At 37.0% G+C, this 14,560-nt stretch overlaps 1 protein-coding gene across 3 annotated transcripts in view; it reads right to left on the bottom strand.

Annotated features, from left to right (window-relative positions):
• Positions 1–3,396: 3,396 nt before the first annotated feature.
• OCA2 (OCA2 melanosomal transmembrane protein) overlaps positions 3,397–14,560 on the bottom strand; it is a 243,910-nt gene continuing 232,746 nt past the window's right edge. For all 3 annotated transcript variants that reach the window (XM_070750932.1, XM_070750931.1, XM_070750930.1), the window contains exon 24: positions 3,397–5,636. In XM_070750932.1, coding sequence (XP_070607033.1) covers positions 5,552–5,636 — 85 coding nt within the window. In that variant the 3' untranslated portion in view covers positions 3,397–5,551. The remainder of the gene's footprint in view (positions 5,637–14,560) is intronic.

Here is a 14,560-nt window from a genome sequence, read left to right as displayed (position 1 = left end):
AAAATCGATTATCGCGAGGGGTCTTGGAACGGAACCCTCGCAATAATAGAGGGATCACTGTAATGATTTTGTAGAACCCATGCAATTTATCAGAATTACTAAAACTCCTTTGTCTGTCACCTTTAATTGGGAGGTACATTACAGGGCAATATTTTTTAACTAAGTATCTCAAATAGCCTGAGTTAAAAAATGCACCCAAGATCCAGAACCCATTATCTCTGTGTAAATGAAACTTCAAGAATCTTCACACCAGATGTATTTACAAAATTGTGGGCAGTGCAACATTGTCATAGTTAGCCATGATCACATGACCATGATTCCCAATGACATTTTGTGCATAAGTGCATCAGTGTGCACTTATGGGCATGCTTAAGTGCCTAAGTGGATAGGGGTATGCCTAATTATGGGCGTGCATAAGTGCACAGGGGCGTGCATAAGTGCACCAATGTGCCTTCCGTCCCCTGCCTAATGATTCTCTCTTACCAGTATCATGTATATAAACATTGTTATATCTTTGTATACTACCAAAATAGTACTTGACAAAATAAATAAAGAAATAATTTTTTTCCAGAACTCCATAGGTTTACATGGTACTAGGAAAGATGGAAAAGGCATATCCCTGTCCTCTTTCCTGCCTCTGCGTTCAAACAATTGGTAGCAATTTCTGACTGGCAAGCAGTGATTGGTTGCTTGGGAACTGAGTCCAAAATCTGAAATCTCTTACTGACAGCGGGCAGGGAGAGAAACAACAGGGAGTGACTCAGATGCATATTTGCAAGGGAGGGATGGCTTGGATGTGCTGTTGTTAGGTAAAGACTCTTTCTCCCTGGAGATGGAGACCCTTGGGGACATAGCTGGATGGGGAGCAGGGTCATAGTTTTCTTCAAGGCCAGCAACTCCTTTTGTTCCTGCTTCCCCTTGCAAAATGACAGGCAGTTCCATGGATCAGCTGAGTAGAAGGAGAAAGTAGAAGGCTTCACTTAGGGCTCTGCTGAGGGTCATGAGGGCAGGGAGAATAGCACCAGAGTACATTATATGTGGAAAGAAGGATGACCCAAGGTCAGTGATGGCACACCTTTTTTTCCTCAGGTGCCGAAAGCGGGTGCACGCTCACTATCGCACTTGCACAAGTGCCCACACCTATAATTCAATGTATAGGGAGGGCAAAAACAGCTTACCTTGACACCCCACCACCACCCAGAGACCTTCTGGAGGCTGGAAATGGCCCATTTCCTGACTTCTGGTGGGTCCAGTAGGCCCATTTTTCCCCAGAGGCTTCCCTAGATCCTGGGGAGAGAGAAAATGCCCTCCCCTGCCCGCCCAGAGGCCTCTAGAAGCTGAAAACACCTTCCCAGAGCCTCTGCATGAGCAGAAAATCAGATGGCCAGAGCACACATGCACTCTGAAGCTAAGCTAGGGCAATGGCTCATGTGCCGGCAGATATGTTTCCATGTGCCACCTGTGGCATGCATGCCATAGGTTCGCCATCACTGCCATAGGTTTTCTAATTGCTTATAATGTCTTGAAGAGTCATTTTGGTTGAAGGAACAGCATAAATCTAATAGTGGAAATCTAGAAGATCTAGTAGAAATCTAGAAGAAATCTAGTAGAAATTTAGAATATCCAATTAGGTAATTCTTCAGTAAAGAACCACATGGTTTAGCCAGTAGAATAGAATAGTTCAAACTTTGAATTGTTGTATTGTTTTTAAAAATTATATTTAATTAAGGAATATAATCTGGAAGAAGACCCACACACTTGTGGACAGGTATCGTGTATATTATTACAAAATTTCTTTTACAATGACATTTTTCTCTTGGTGATTTACATCACTGGAAAAATACAGAATGCAGTTTTCTCGATTTCTTAAATTCTATAAAAAATTACAATGATCCTATTCTGTCTATTCAGTATATTTAATCTTTTAAGCTCATCATATTAACTCTTAAACTCTCTATAAATAAGTCCCGTATATGGATATTTTTTCAGAGAGTTGCTGAGAATGAATGAGAGAATTGCATATCTTCCATTTTCTGGTAGCCAAATGTCAATTGCACTGATTTTAATACAAAAGGAAGACTATAGTTTGTCACTCAAAAATGCAGATTGTAATTTTGAAAGTTCTTAGTACTGGAACTGAAACTGTATAAAAGATGATGTCTCATATTATCAACTAGTTTATAAAAATCAGCTAAGGAATAAGATGAAAATCTATAAATAATATGTGGAATTATATTGACACTGGCATCATCAAAGAGAGAAAACAAGAACTTCACATTCATAATGTACTAGTCTATAACATCATTGCAAAATGGATTAAATTATGTAACTTTACAATACTGTTAACATAATTTCACAATTGGGTGACAATATCATAGATTCTTATATAGCACCTATTCATGTTTAGCAAGAATAAGACTAATAAATATACTGTTTTTATTTGGTTTATTTTAAATAATATTACATCTGGATCTAATTTAAAGCAAATTATTTAATTCCTGGAACAGCCAATATAATACGATTAAATAACAAGATTATGAAAGATTTCAATGCAGAGGAATATTGTTTAATCCCTAAGGCAGAATCTTACTAAATAGATTAAGAACTAAAAGAGAAGAGCAAAACTATTATTTGATAATACGTGATAAACAAGAAGTTCATCTATTTTATGAGACTGTGATGAGAAAAATGTGAAATCCTACATATTTCAGATTTCTCCTTCCATGTAGCTGACACTGCAATGCATTGTCATACGGTGTGAGTGTGGGTATAAGAGAGAGAGAGATGAAATGTGCATTGCAGATTGTAATGCTACATCCACCATTACAGACTTTAGTGAGACACTGTGATGTAAATTTGAAAGGGTGGAGGATTTGTTTTGATGTCATAAAACAATCATCAATCTAATATCATGTGGGTAGGAGTCAGTAGTGGGCTTTTATTTATTTGTTTGTTTGTTTGTTTGTTTGTTTGTTTGTTTTGTCCAATACACAATAATACACAATGAATGTTATAGAGTATATAGTAGAGAAGGAATATGAGATATAGGAGAGACTATAGGACAGGGGATGGAAGGCAATCTAGTGTGCTTATGTATGCCCCTTACTGACCTCTTAGGAATCTGGGGAGGTCAACCGTGGATTTCACGTGGTTTCAAATTCTGTCGCTACCGGTTTGTTATTGGAAGCACATGTACATGTGTGCATGGTGCTTCTGCGCATGTGCAGTGACATACAGATGGATGAGCAGAGCCTCAAACCGGGGCAAACCGGTAGCAACCCACCACTGGTAGGAATGGTTACCTATAATAGCTCGTAAGAGTCAGTAGACACAATCCAAAGAACATCATCTAAAGTTCTTATTACAATACAATATGGTTTTATTACATCATGGAGTTTTTAGTACTGATTAAGAGACAAGACACATTTTAAATGGAACAGACAGTCAAAAGGTCAAATCATTGAATCATAGAGGTTAAAGAGATAGCAACTCTTCCTAGATTTGCAAAGTAATGGATGAACTGCTTCAATCTATGGGCGTCATTCTACATTTCTATATTTACAAACTCAATCCATAAAAATACTTTGGAAAAAATACTCTAAATAGTTTTCTGTTTTTAAACTGTCCTGCTTAGCTAGAGCAACAATAAGCAAGCATGAATCTTCTATCACTAAGTATATTAAAATTAAGCTGTTTACATCTAGCCTTAGGTAAATACCCCTGATGATTGTCGAAAATGTAGCTCATTTTATTTATACAAATGCATTTGAGTGAATAATAATTCTTCTGAAACTGGTAGAAAACTATGAGCCAAATTAAAAGGGATAATTATTCAATTTCAAATCATTGTTTATTTTCAAACAATGAAGTAATTTCATTATGTAAAGTGTCCCTATTTACTTATTTATCACAGTAAGGGTAAGATGAATATCAGCAGCTTACACTACAAATTGCTAAACATATCACCAAGACAAAATAAAGCCCAGATGAGAAACAGAAAATATCTACAATAGCAAGATTTTTAGTCATGATTACACACAAAATTTAGCAATCCGAAATTTCAGGAGAAAATATAGTCCCATGTACATTCATGCTTCAATTAATATAGATTATTATGAAATTATGTATATTTATTTGCGTGTTAATTAATAAATGTCCCTCCTTTGAGAATGTTTTGGGTGAACCATTGCAGAAAGGTTTATCATTATTGCATAATGATCTTTATAGAAAATATAGACCTAGCATTTAATCAGCTTCATTACCCACAAGCATATTTTTAAACGTCTGGTTAGTCAAATCGTCTTACCAAATTATTATTTTGGGAATGTGAAAAGTTACCTGGGAATACATTTCACCTAGCTGTAATTACTGTCAGGATCAGAGGAACATTGATATAGGACCAGAGCAAAGTATTCAAAGGGATACATGCAGGGATGGGTTGGTACCAGTAGGGTAGGCGATTGGGTACCAGTAGCAGCTGCCAGATTGCGCAAGCTGCACGTGACAACTCCAGTGCCAGTCCTTTGGACGCAGCCATCTTTTTTCTTTAATTTTTTTGTATTTTTGGCTTCCTGAGCATGTGCGGAAGGAAAATCATGCTGGGGACGTGCACACATGCACATACGTAGCACTCACATGTACATGAGACTCTCCATGCTGTGCCCACAGCACAGCGGTAGCAGGAGATGGTAGCAATCTGCCCCTGGATACATGGATTTGGTTCATTTGTGTCTTTTTAAACTGCAGACCCCAAATTGACATATCAAAGGAAGGATTTTAATCTAGTTTTGGTATGGTAGTTTCTTTACTGTGCTATCAGTCCTCCTTGATAAATCAAACAGGAACTATTACTACTTTATTGTAATGATGAAGATGCAAACTTCCTGCAAAACACTTTTGACTGCTTGACCTATTGGGGTGGGTCCTTTGTACTTTTCCCTTTATGACCTTTAAGCCATTGGGATCTCCTGCTTATCTTGTCTGATTATTCCCAAGGCAGAACCTCTTCCTTTTCTTATGTCCCATTTCATCTACAGACCACCGTTTTTCCAATTGCAATATAAAAGTACAAAAACTTCAAAGTTTGGCATGGAAAAGAGCTATCACTTGTTGACTAAAATTATGGTTACTTGTATTCCATGTGGTTCTATTTATCTTAGTCTCGATAGGGAGCACAGACTAAAACATTTTTCCTACCAAAATCAATGCTTGATTTCATTCAGAAACTAGATTTTTTTTGCACATGATTGAAAGCCAAGTTGGAGTGCAAAAAGACAGACTGAAGAAATGGAATGGGAAATTGGTACAAAGTTGGATAGTTATTTATGATTGATTGGTTTAAAATGAATGTATATGTATATCACTGATTATTTTAAGGTATTTGTATATTCATGTATAGATGTGGTTTGTGGAGGAAAATTTTAAAAATTTCAAAAAAAATTGGAGCATTTAAAAAATATATATATATCTGGTTTTCTTTCATCGTTCAAAAGATTTAACAAAAGCTGGAAACATTTGACAGAATCTTTTGTTCATAATCAACATATAAAATTTAAGCCCAACCCAATACAACATGAGCAACAAGAAGATAACACATTCCAATGGTACAGGATATGACGGTCATGGGGAACCCCAACCTAAAAAATAAGAAAAAAGAAAGAAAGAATGGCATCAGCATTTTCTTTTTAATACTCTCATTGAAATTTATCTATAATTAACAAGTACAATAATAAAGGAATGCCAAGTTATAGTTGTAATTGATTGATGTGTTACAATTCTATATACCAGTGATGGCGAACCATTTTTTCCCTCAGGTGCCAAAAGAGCGTGTGGACACCCTATTATGCATGCGGGAGTGCCCACACCCATAATTCAATGCCTGGGTAGGGTGAATACAGCTTCCCTCACCCACTATAGGCCCTCTGGAGGCTGGAAATGGCCGGTTTCCCAACTTCTTATGGGCACAGTAGGCTTGTGTTTCACCCTCCCCAGGCTCCAAAGGCTTCCCTGCAGCCAGGGAAGGATAAAAACACCATAAGAAATCCCCCCTGGAGGCTCTCTGGAAGCCAAAAATGCCCTCCCAGAGCCTCTGTGCAAGCTGAAAATCAGCTGGTCAGTACACACATGCACATTGGAGCTGAGCTAGGGCAACAGCTCGCGTGCCAGCAAATATGGCTCCGTGTGCCACCTGTTGCACCCGTGCCATAGGTTCGCCATCACTCTTATATATTGTACATAATTTACAAATGTATGTGCCTCTATAATACATCAGACAAAGGAAGCCAAAGCATCATTATAGATTAGAAACTAGTTTCAACCATGTATTAAAATGAGATTTAATCGTAATTATTTTTGATGGAGTATTCCAATTGAGTAACAGTTATTTCAATTTTATTTAAATATCTAGAGTTTCAATTCCCCAAGTACATAATGGAAGGATATATGTAGTTTGCAGGTTGAAGGTGAAAGAAAAAAAAATACTTTGCAGGCTATTTTCAGCCATTATCTGGAAATCAGAGAGTAAAATTGAAGCCTAATATACCAAAGCATGTCTAAAAATACTTAACTCCTCTAGGATAGAGTATATTACAATCTATTCTAAGTCTTCTGTATTACTTACTACCAACATGCTAAAGGTGTCTGAATAAACTTCTACAATATTGGCCATAACAATTGAGAGTCTAGGATTTGCCAGCAAAAGACGAAATCAGAATAATAATAACGTCATTCTCTCACAAACCTACGTTTTTGACCTAATGTTTCTTAGCAACTTTTCTACCATATGGCAAATTTTGTATGATGATCCTCTGCAGTATAAACGATGATAATAAAAGCAAGTGTCTGCTCTAAAATGAGAAAACTCAATAGTTCAGAAGTTAAATAACACATCAGAAGGGATGCACCACAAAAGCTTTTTATGTATCCCATTTTCCTTAAAGTACTGCAATTTTATCATGGCATCCAACCAGCAGGGAATTTTGGAATATTTGCTGCTTCTAATTTTGGGAGGCCTTTATGCTCACAGGCCATCATGCCAAATCTTTAACCTTAAAATAGTTTGTTTCAACTCCTGGCGTGGCCTTCCTTCTGTCCACAAGAGGTTGGTTAGTCTCTTCATTCATCACATATTCTAACCTTCAGACATATCCTGTACCTGATCTCAGATATAAATGTTCAAATCACTGCCTAATTATAGATGAGACTCTCTTAACTCCTGGATGTTACGTGTTTTGTCTCTGCTCTCAATTTGCTATGTAGAAAACTACATTGAAAACCTTGCCAGAATTTTTTTAAAAAATTGTGACACCACTTACATTTATCCACCTATTTTCTTAATAAGAAAAATAAAAGAAACCTTAGGAGATTAGTTTCCTTATTAAAACCTATCTGTATGTTCTAGTACTTTAAACAAAGCAATTACCCAAGTAACTTTTAAAGCCTCTTTGGACAGTTGTTCCAATACAGCAGAGCTAGAAGCATGGACCAGATGAGTATACTGTATATTACATTTCTACTAATTTAATTGAAATACAGAAGCTCAAACGTTTTAAAATTAAAAAGCTAATTTATTTTTTAAAAGCCAGAAAAAAATTCAAATACTTTCGTATAGGAAAGTGGCGCTTTCTAAAAATGTATTTGCAGTTAGCAAGTGCACCTAACAGAAAAATGTCCTAGTTACATATATTATGGTTGGGAGCATTAGCAATGTGTTATTCATGTATCTAGAGGTAAGCCTGGGATCAAGGGTCTGGGATATCTTCTGGAATTCTTAAATTAGTCTTTCATCTGATTTTACTCAAAACATATTTATCATCACTTTCTTCAGCTCTACGATAAAGTGTTAGATAAATATTAAGCGGGCTTTTGTTCATACCATGAGTTGGAATCTCAGCATCATTCATTCATTCATTCATTCATTCATTCATTCATTCATTCATTCATTCATTCATTCATTGGACTTATATGCCACCCCTCTCCGTGGACTCGGGGTGGCTTACAACATTTTGGTAAAAAGATATAATATATAAAACATATCTAAGCCAATTGATAGAAAAGTTAAAAATTATCTTAAAAACTAAACATTTAAAATCAAACTGTTACATACATACTATCACATTGAATACATTCATTGGGCAGAGGCTGGGGTCTCTAGTGCATTTTCAAATTCTTATGGAAGGCAAGGAGAATGGGGGCAGTGCAAATCTCTCTTTTTTAAAAAAAAATTCAAAATACATGGAATACATAAAAAGAGGGGGGAAAGAGAAGAAGAAAAAAGAAAAAAAAGAAAAAAATACATCCAAAAATACATATTAAAATATAGGCGAGTACAGGATCAGTATATATATTCTTCTGAAACTATATAGATTTTCTTTAGCTCAGTTACAGTTTTTATCAAAAATCGATTTGACTTTTTAGATAACACATAAAAGAAAATAGAAGCAAAATATATAAGTAACATATAATTCAGATAATCATCTAATTTAATAAATCATAACTTTATCTTATTTGCTCTATTTGTTTTCATCAGGAATATTTTTTAAAATATATTTACATGTTTGTATTGTACTTAGCAAGGATTTTTCCTGTTTTCTAACCAGTGGTAGAGTAAATTCCAACAATCATAAAATTGTGAGTCTTCTTTGCCTTTAATTTTAAGGGTCAATTTAGACATTTCTGCACATTGAGTTATTTTTTCTAATACCGATTCATCTTGGGGGATTTCTACTTTTTGCCACGTTTGAGCAAAAGCAAGTCTTGTTGCGGTGGTAATATGAATAATCGAATAAATTTGGCTTTGATTAAGCTGTTGGTGGATAATCCCTAATAGGAAGCATTCTGGATTTTTTTCTAGGCTTATCTCAAGAATTTCATCAATCCACATCCCGATATTTTTCCAGAAGATCTGGGTTTTTTCGCACTTCCACCATGTGTGGTAGTATGATCTGTACCCTTTTTGACACTTCCAGCAAAGGGGTGATAATTTGTTATTGATTTTTGCTAGTTTAGCTGGCGTAATATGCCATCTGTAGAACATTTTAATTAATTTTTCTTTGAAGGATGTTGACATAGTTAATCTATGATTCCTACTCCATAGCAATTGCCATTCTTCCATTTTTATCTCTGATTTAAAATTCAAATTCCAATTATTCATATTTGTTTTTGTTTCAAGAAGATTTGTTTTGTTATTTTGGAGACAGCTATATAGTTTTTTAATTAATTTGTCTTGTGCCCCAAGTAAAACTTTGTCGAGGGGTTTTTCTTTCTCAATGCCAGTTGAGTTTTTATCTTTAGCTATTCTAGATTGAATTTGCAAGTATTCCCACCATTCTATGTTGAAGCCCTCTTCTGCCATTTCTTGTCTTGTTTTTATTTCTCCGTTTTTTAAAATTATATTTTTATATCTAATCATACTACTTTTTTTTTTTAGGTTCGGGTGGACGAGAGCCTGTAATGGTGCATACCAAGTTGGTATGCCCTTGTAAAATTGTTTTTTTTTATTTTTAGCCAGGTTGTAAGCAAAGATTTTCTTATAAGATGGTTTTTAAAATATTTGTGGATTGATGGTTTACTTTCCCATAAGTAAAAATACCAACCATATTGGAGGTCATGTCCTTCTAGAGTACGTAAACGTTTATTGGATAGTTGTACCCAGTCTTGTATCCAAGCAAGAGATGAGACATGGTAATAGTCTTCCCAGTTTGGTATTGCCAATCCTCCGTCCTCTTTTTTATCTAACATGTATTTTAAGCGTATCCTGGGACGTTTATTTTGCCAGATAAATTTGTTTGTTAGATTTTTAATTTTTTTGAAGAAATCCTTTGTTAAATAAATGGGTATGGTTTGGAAGAGGAAGTTTATTTTTGGGAGAATGTTCATTTTAATTGTTGCAATTCTTCCAAGAAAAGAAATTTGCAATTTATCCCATTTCTCTAAATCTTTTTTAATTTTAGTGAGAATCTCTGAGGGGAGTTGATTCCAAAGGGCTGGGGCTCCCACAGAGAAGGCTCTTCCCCTAGGCCCCGCCAGCCAGCATTGTCTGGTTGATGGGACCCTAAGGAGACCAAGTATGTGGGACCTAACCGGACGCTGGGTTACTGCCCGGATAAGGGGGAATGCATTGGGGTAGCACAAATGGAGCTCCACCCCAGAGCACCCAATTTCCATTGAAAGATGTTGAAAGAAAATGCATAAGCCACGCCCACAGTGTGGTAGTAAAAATTTTGGTAGCCCTTCACTGCATAGGACCTAAAGCTATTAAAGTTATTTTGAATCATGAGGCAGAATATCTCACAAGTTCTTTTCCCTTCTTCCTTTTGCAGTAAAGATTCAATAATATTATAAAACAAGCCACCATTTTATATGCATACAAAGCACCTCAAATCTGTTGTCTGAAACAGATGTCCTTTTTACCTAATTGTTCTGTCGGGCTCTCTGGTAGACTTCTCCCAAAAATTCACAGGTACAAATTTCAGACACACACACATTTGAAAATTCAAAACAATGTTCTTTATAATGAAAAGTCACTTAAACTAAGCCCTCTTTTGGTATAGCAAAGAGCACTTGTCTCCAAACAAACTGGTAATTTGTACAAGTCCCTTATCAGTTCTGTGATACTTAGCTTGCAGCTGTGAGGCAATTCACAGTCCTTCTTCTTTCACAAAGTGAAACACCCTTTGCTCTTGTTTAGTTTCAAAGTGGGGAAAATATCAGCACACAAAAGGTCAAAGTCAGTAAAGTAGTCACGAAACACAACGATCAGATAATCCTCCACAATGGCCAAACCCACAGGCTGCTATTTATAGCAGCCTCACTAATTACCACAGCCCCACCCAACCACAGGTGGCCTCATTTTCTTTGATAATAATCTCTCCGTTGTTGTTGCCTATGCATCGCTCTCCGCATGCGTGGCTGTATCATTAACTCTTGTTCTGAATCCAAGGAGGAGCTAGATAATTGATCTCCTTCTGAGCTGTCTGCCATACTCTCCTCCTCCCTGTCACTCATGTTTTCTTGGTCAGAGGAGCCTTCATCAGCATATTCCACCAGGGGCAAAACAGGCCTGCAGCATGTAGATGTCTCCCCCACATCCACAGTCCTTGGGGCAGGAGCTGGGCCAGAGCTAACCACAACACTAATGATAGTATACATTTGCAGGCAATGATGAGATGAGACATTAGTCAATGTTCCATTCCTTCTACAGAATGGACATTTTTACATCTAGCTGTTTTCCAAAGCATTGACATCAACTTCCAGAATCTTTGATCATGTACCTGCTAGATGGAAACATTAGATGTTGAAATTGACACGACTGGAAATTTCCCAGGTTGAGAAACAGTAATGTAGTCCATTACTGCCAGATTCACAGCAGCCTCCCATAGATACAAACATGAAAACTTTTCCTGGTATTTAAAGGGGTGCGGAGGCAGGGAGGATTGAAACTGAGCCTTTATTTTGTGTTCTGATCCCTTCATCATGCTCTATGTGTGTACAGCCTAAAAGTGACAAGCTGCTGCAATTGTGTTTTTGAGTTAAGCATCCTCTTACATATACAAACTTCACAATTCAGTTGGTCTCCTAAAAACAGTCTGAAATAGCATGTAATTCTTCAATTACTTTTAATTATCTCATTGGTCACCTAAGGGGAGAAAAGACAATGCAATCTCAATCTATTGCTATCGCATGTGCTATTTATACCTTCTGTCATCATGTTCCTCTGGTTTAGTGGATTTTTCTAATGATATATAAGCAGTTGATAAAAGGGGCTTTCAATCTAATGAACTTTAAACTGCCTCCATCACCAAGTAGATTTTTTACTCATCTGTCTTTGTGTCAGCTGAAAACAATAACACCATGAAATTTTATTTGACCATTGGTTAGATTGGGTTGGGTTGGGTTGGGTTGGATTAGGTTAGGTTAGGTTACAGGTGGTGAAGGACTCTGCAGGTATTTGAGTCTACACCTCAAGGAGAATGCCAATTCATGCTCAGTGTTTCTCATCCACTGCAGAACCTCAGTCAAACCTTTGTTCTAATGATAATTGGGGCAGGTGTGGAATTTAAATATAAATTCACATTTAACTGATAGATGGAAATGGTAACAAAAAGAAGCAAATAAATCACTTTACACAGAGGACAAGCATTGGATCACGAAAACTGTCTTTTTGAATCCCCTAAAGAACACATTCATTTACACCATTACATCTGTTTGTTTGCATCAACATATGTTCACTCCACAGAAGGGTATGGCAATGTGTCAACAATCATATTAAATAAATTATTCTCAAATTAAATCTCCCGAACTCATTTCCTTGTCATAGTTATATGCATTCATAACTTCATGGATTTTAGAAAAATAATAAAGGTAGTCTCTTTTAGATGGCATTGAATGAAAAATCTCAATGGCTCTAACAGCAGTTTACAAGCAGTATTTAATCATTGTATTCATTATTATTTGCTTGTAGAAATTGTTTTTATATGTGTTTTAGTCTTGTATATTGCGAGCTGTCAGGTATTTCTGCGATCCCCACCATACAAATACGGGCAAAAAACTTTTTAAAAATTCAACTGCATCAGCTTGCAGTCACCCATGGGTCTCCAACAAGCTGTCATGTACAACCTTTAAACATTAAGTGGACTCTGAGTTCAGAAATGACACCATGGGTTCTTTTTTTTTCCATAGGAAATTGGAGCTCCTACTAAAGTAGCAAGAAAAAGAGAAAAGCAGAGACTTTAAAGGAACTCTAGGAGGAAACAAAGAGGAGAGATGAAGATCAGAGGTGGGTTGCTGCTGGTTTAGACTGGTTCTATAGAGTAGGAGGAATTTCCCCCCCATTCGCCAAACTGGCAGTGATGGCTGGCTGGCCACACCCTCAAACTGGCTCTCTCAGTGGCGCCATAGGCACTACCATCTTATTTTTTGCTTCTGCACATGTGCTTCAGCAGGATAAAGATGTAAGGACTGACTTGTCCAACACAAGATTGGGTCTTGTGGTTTGGTTGTTCCAAAGAGATCCTGGGTGAAGCAAGAAGAGGCTTGAAGACCCATGAAAGAAGAAATGAACTGTCATGCAACAAACCTATCCTTCACAGAAAGTTTCCATGGAGGGTTGAAGAGAAAGAAGCCACCAAGAGAGAACTAAAATGCTAACTAGCATAATTATCAATGAAATGGGAAAAACAGTTGCAGCCAGGCACAAAAGCTTCCTATCCCATTTCCCTTGTGCATCCATACAATCACTCCCAACTTTACTCATGAGCATCCAAGCATTGTTCCTATTGCCGGGATAATTAAGCCAGACCCTGGTATTTTCAAGGATATGCTAATGTCCAGAAACAGCCTCATCCTATCCAGGCTCTCTACTGACAAAAGTAAATGCTAGGACAGTGGGGAGATGTATGAAAATGGTACGTGATAAGCAAGTCACAGACAGGGAAATAGAGGCAATATTTGGAGATTTGCAGCTGTTCAAAACAAGCAAGAGGACTATCATTAAACTGCCAGGATCACAGTGAGTCACTTATACTAGTGGAAGACCTGCTTGCAACTTTGCCAAGAGGGGTAACAACTAGAAAATCAACCAAGCTGAAGCAGCTCCTCATCCCAACAACTATAAGAACCTTTGGGAGGAGGTAAAGGTTGTATGCTATTTTACAGGCTTATTATTAAAAAATATATTTTCATGACATCAACTTGCAAGTCCCAGAAGTGTGGAGACAAATAGACACAGAGTATGTGATGCAATCAAGCATTGTGCACAGATTTGCTACACTGTGTGTTGTGTCCTATGAAAGCAAAGAACTCTCACATCCCATACTCACCTCTAAATGGGAAGTAGGAATAAAACACAACTATAACATTAGTCCTGTTTGTCAAAATTGGTGACTACAAACATAATATGGTACATTCTCCAAGATGTTTTACTTTAGTATTAGACAAGTAATTTGTTTTATAATGCCTGAGCAGCTGCTCCTATCTCAGGCTACAATAAAAGAATGCTGTCTAGAATCAAAGCTAAAGGATTGTGCTGCTTTGTTTGTTGACACAAGTAGTCTTTCACAGGCTGTGTCTTAAATCAAAATCCTAAACGCCCACAAATCCTAGTGGCATTTCCCCTTCAAAATCATGAAACTTGGCCCTCCCATTGTGAAAGCACACAATTACTACATCTTCTTTTTAACACATGCATAAGAACATATATGCTTCCTTTCTCTCAAATCCTTTTCCTTCCTTTCTGTTCTCCCACTAACTGCTGATCTATTTCCCTTGATTAGTTTCTTCTGCCCATCTCCTAGGCTTTGTAAATCCTCATGAATGAAGGAGAATATACGTGTCCCAAGATAAAGTTGCAGGATCCAATCTGGATCGGTCACTGGGACCAGAGGTTTAGTCTTCAGACTTCATAAATCCTCCCTACCCCAGCTTCTCCCAAACCTTATCCTCCCCACTTCCTTACAACACTCTTCCCCACTCACCATCTCCTCCATCTCTTCCTCAATTTTCTTCCTATTAGCTTACTTACTCAGTGGTTTTTGAAGGCTTCCCCCTGATGATTCTCTTTGTA

Source organism: Erythrolamprus reginae, chromosome 4 (genome assembly GCF_031021105.1).
Source record: "Erythrolamprus reginae isolate rEryReg1 chromosome 4, rEryReg1.hap1, whole genome shotgun sequence".
NCBI classification, from domain to species: Eukaryota; Metazoa; Chordata; class Lepidosauria; order Squamata; family Dipsadidae; genus Erythrolamprus; species Erythrolamprus reginae.
The sequence above is the reverse complement of the archived record's forward strand: the minus strand, read 5'-3'. Positions and strand labels throughout refer to the sequence as shown.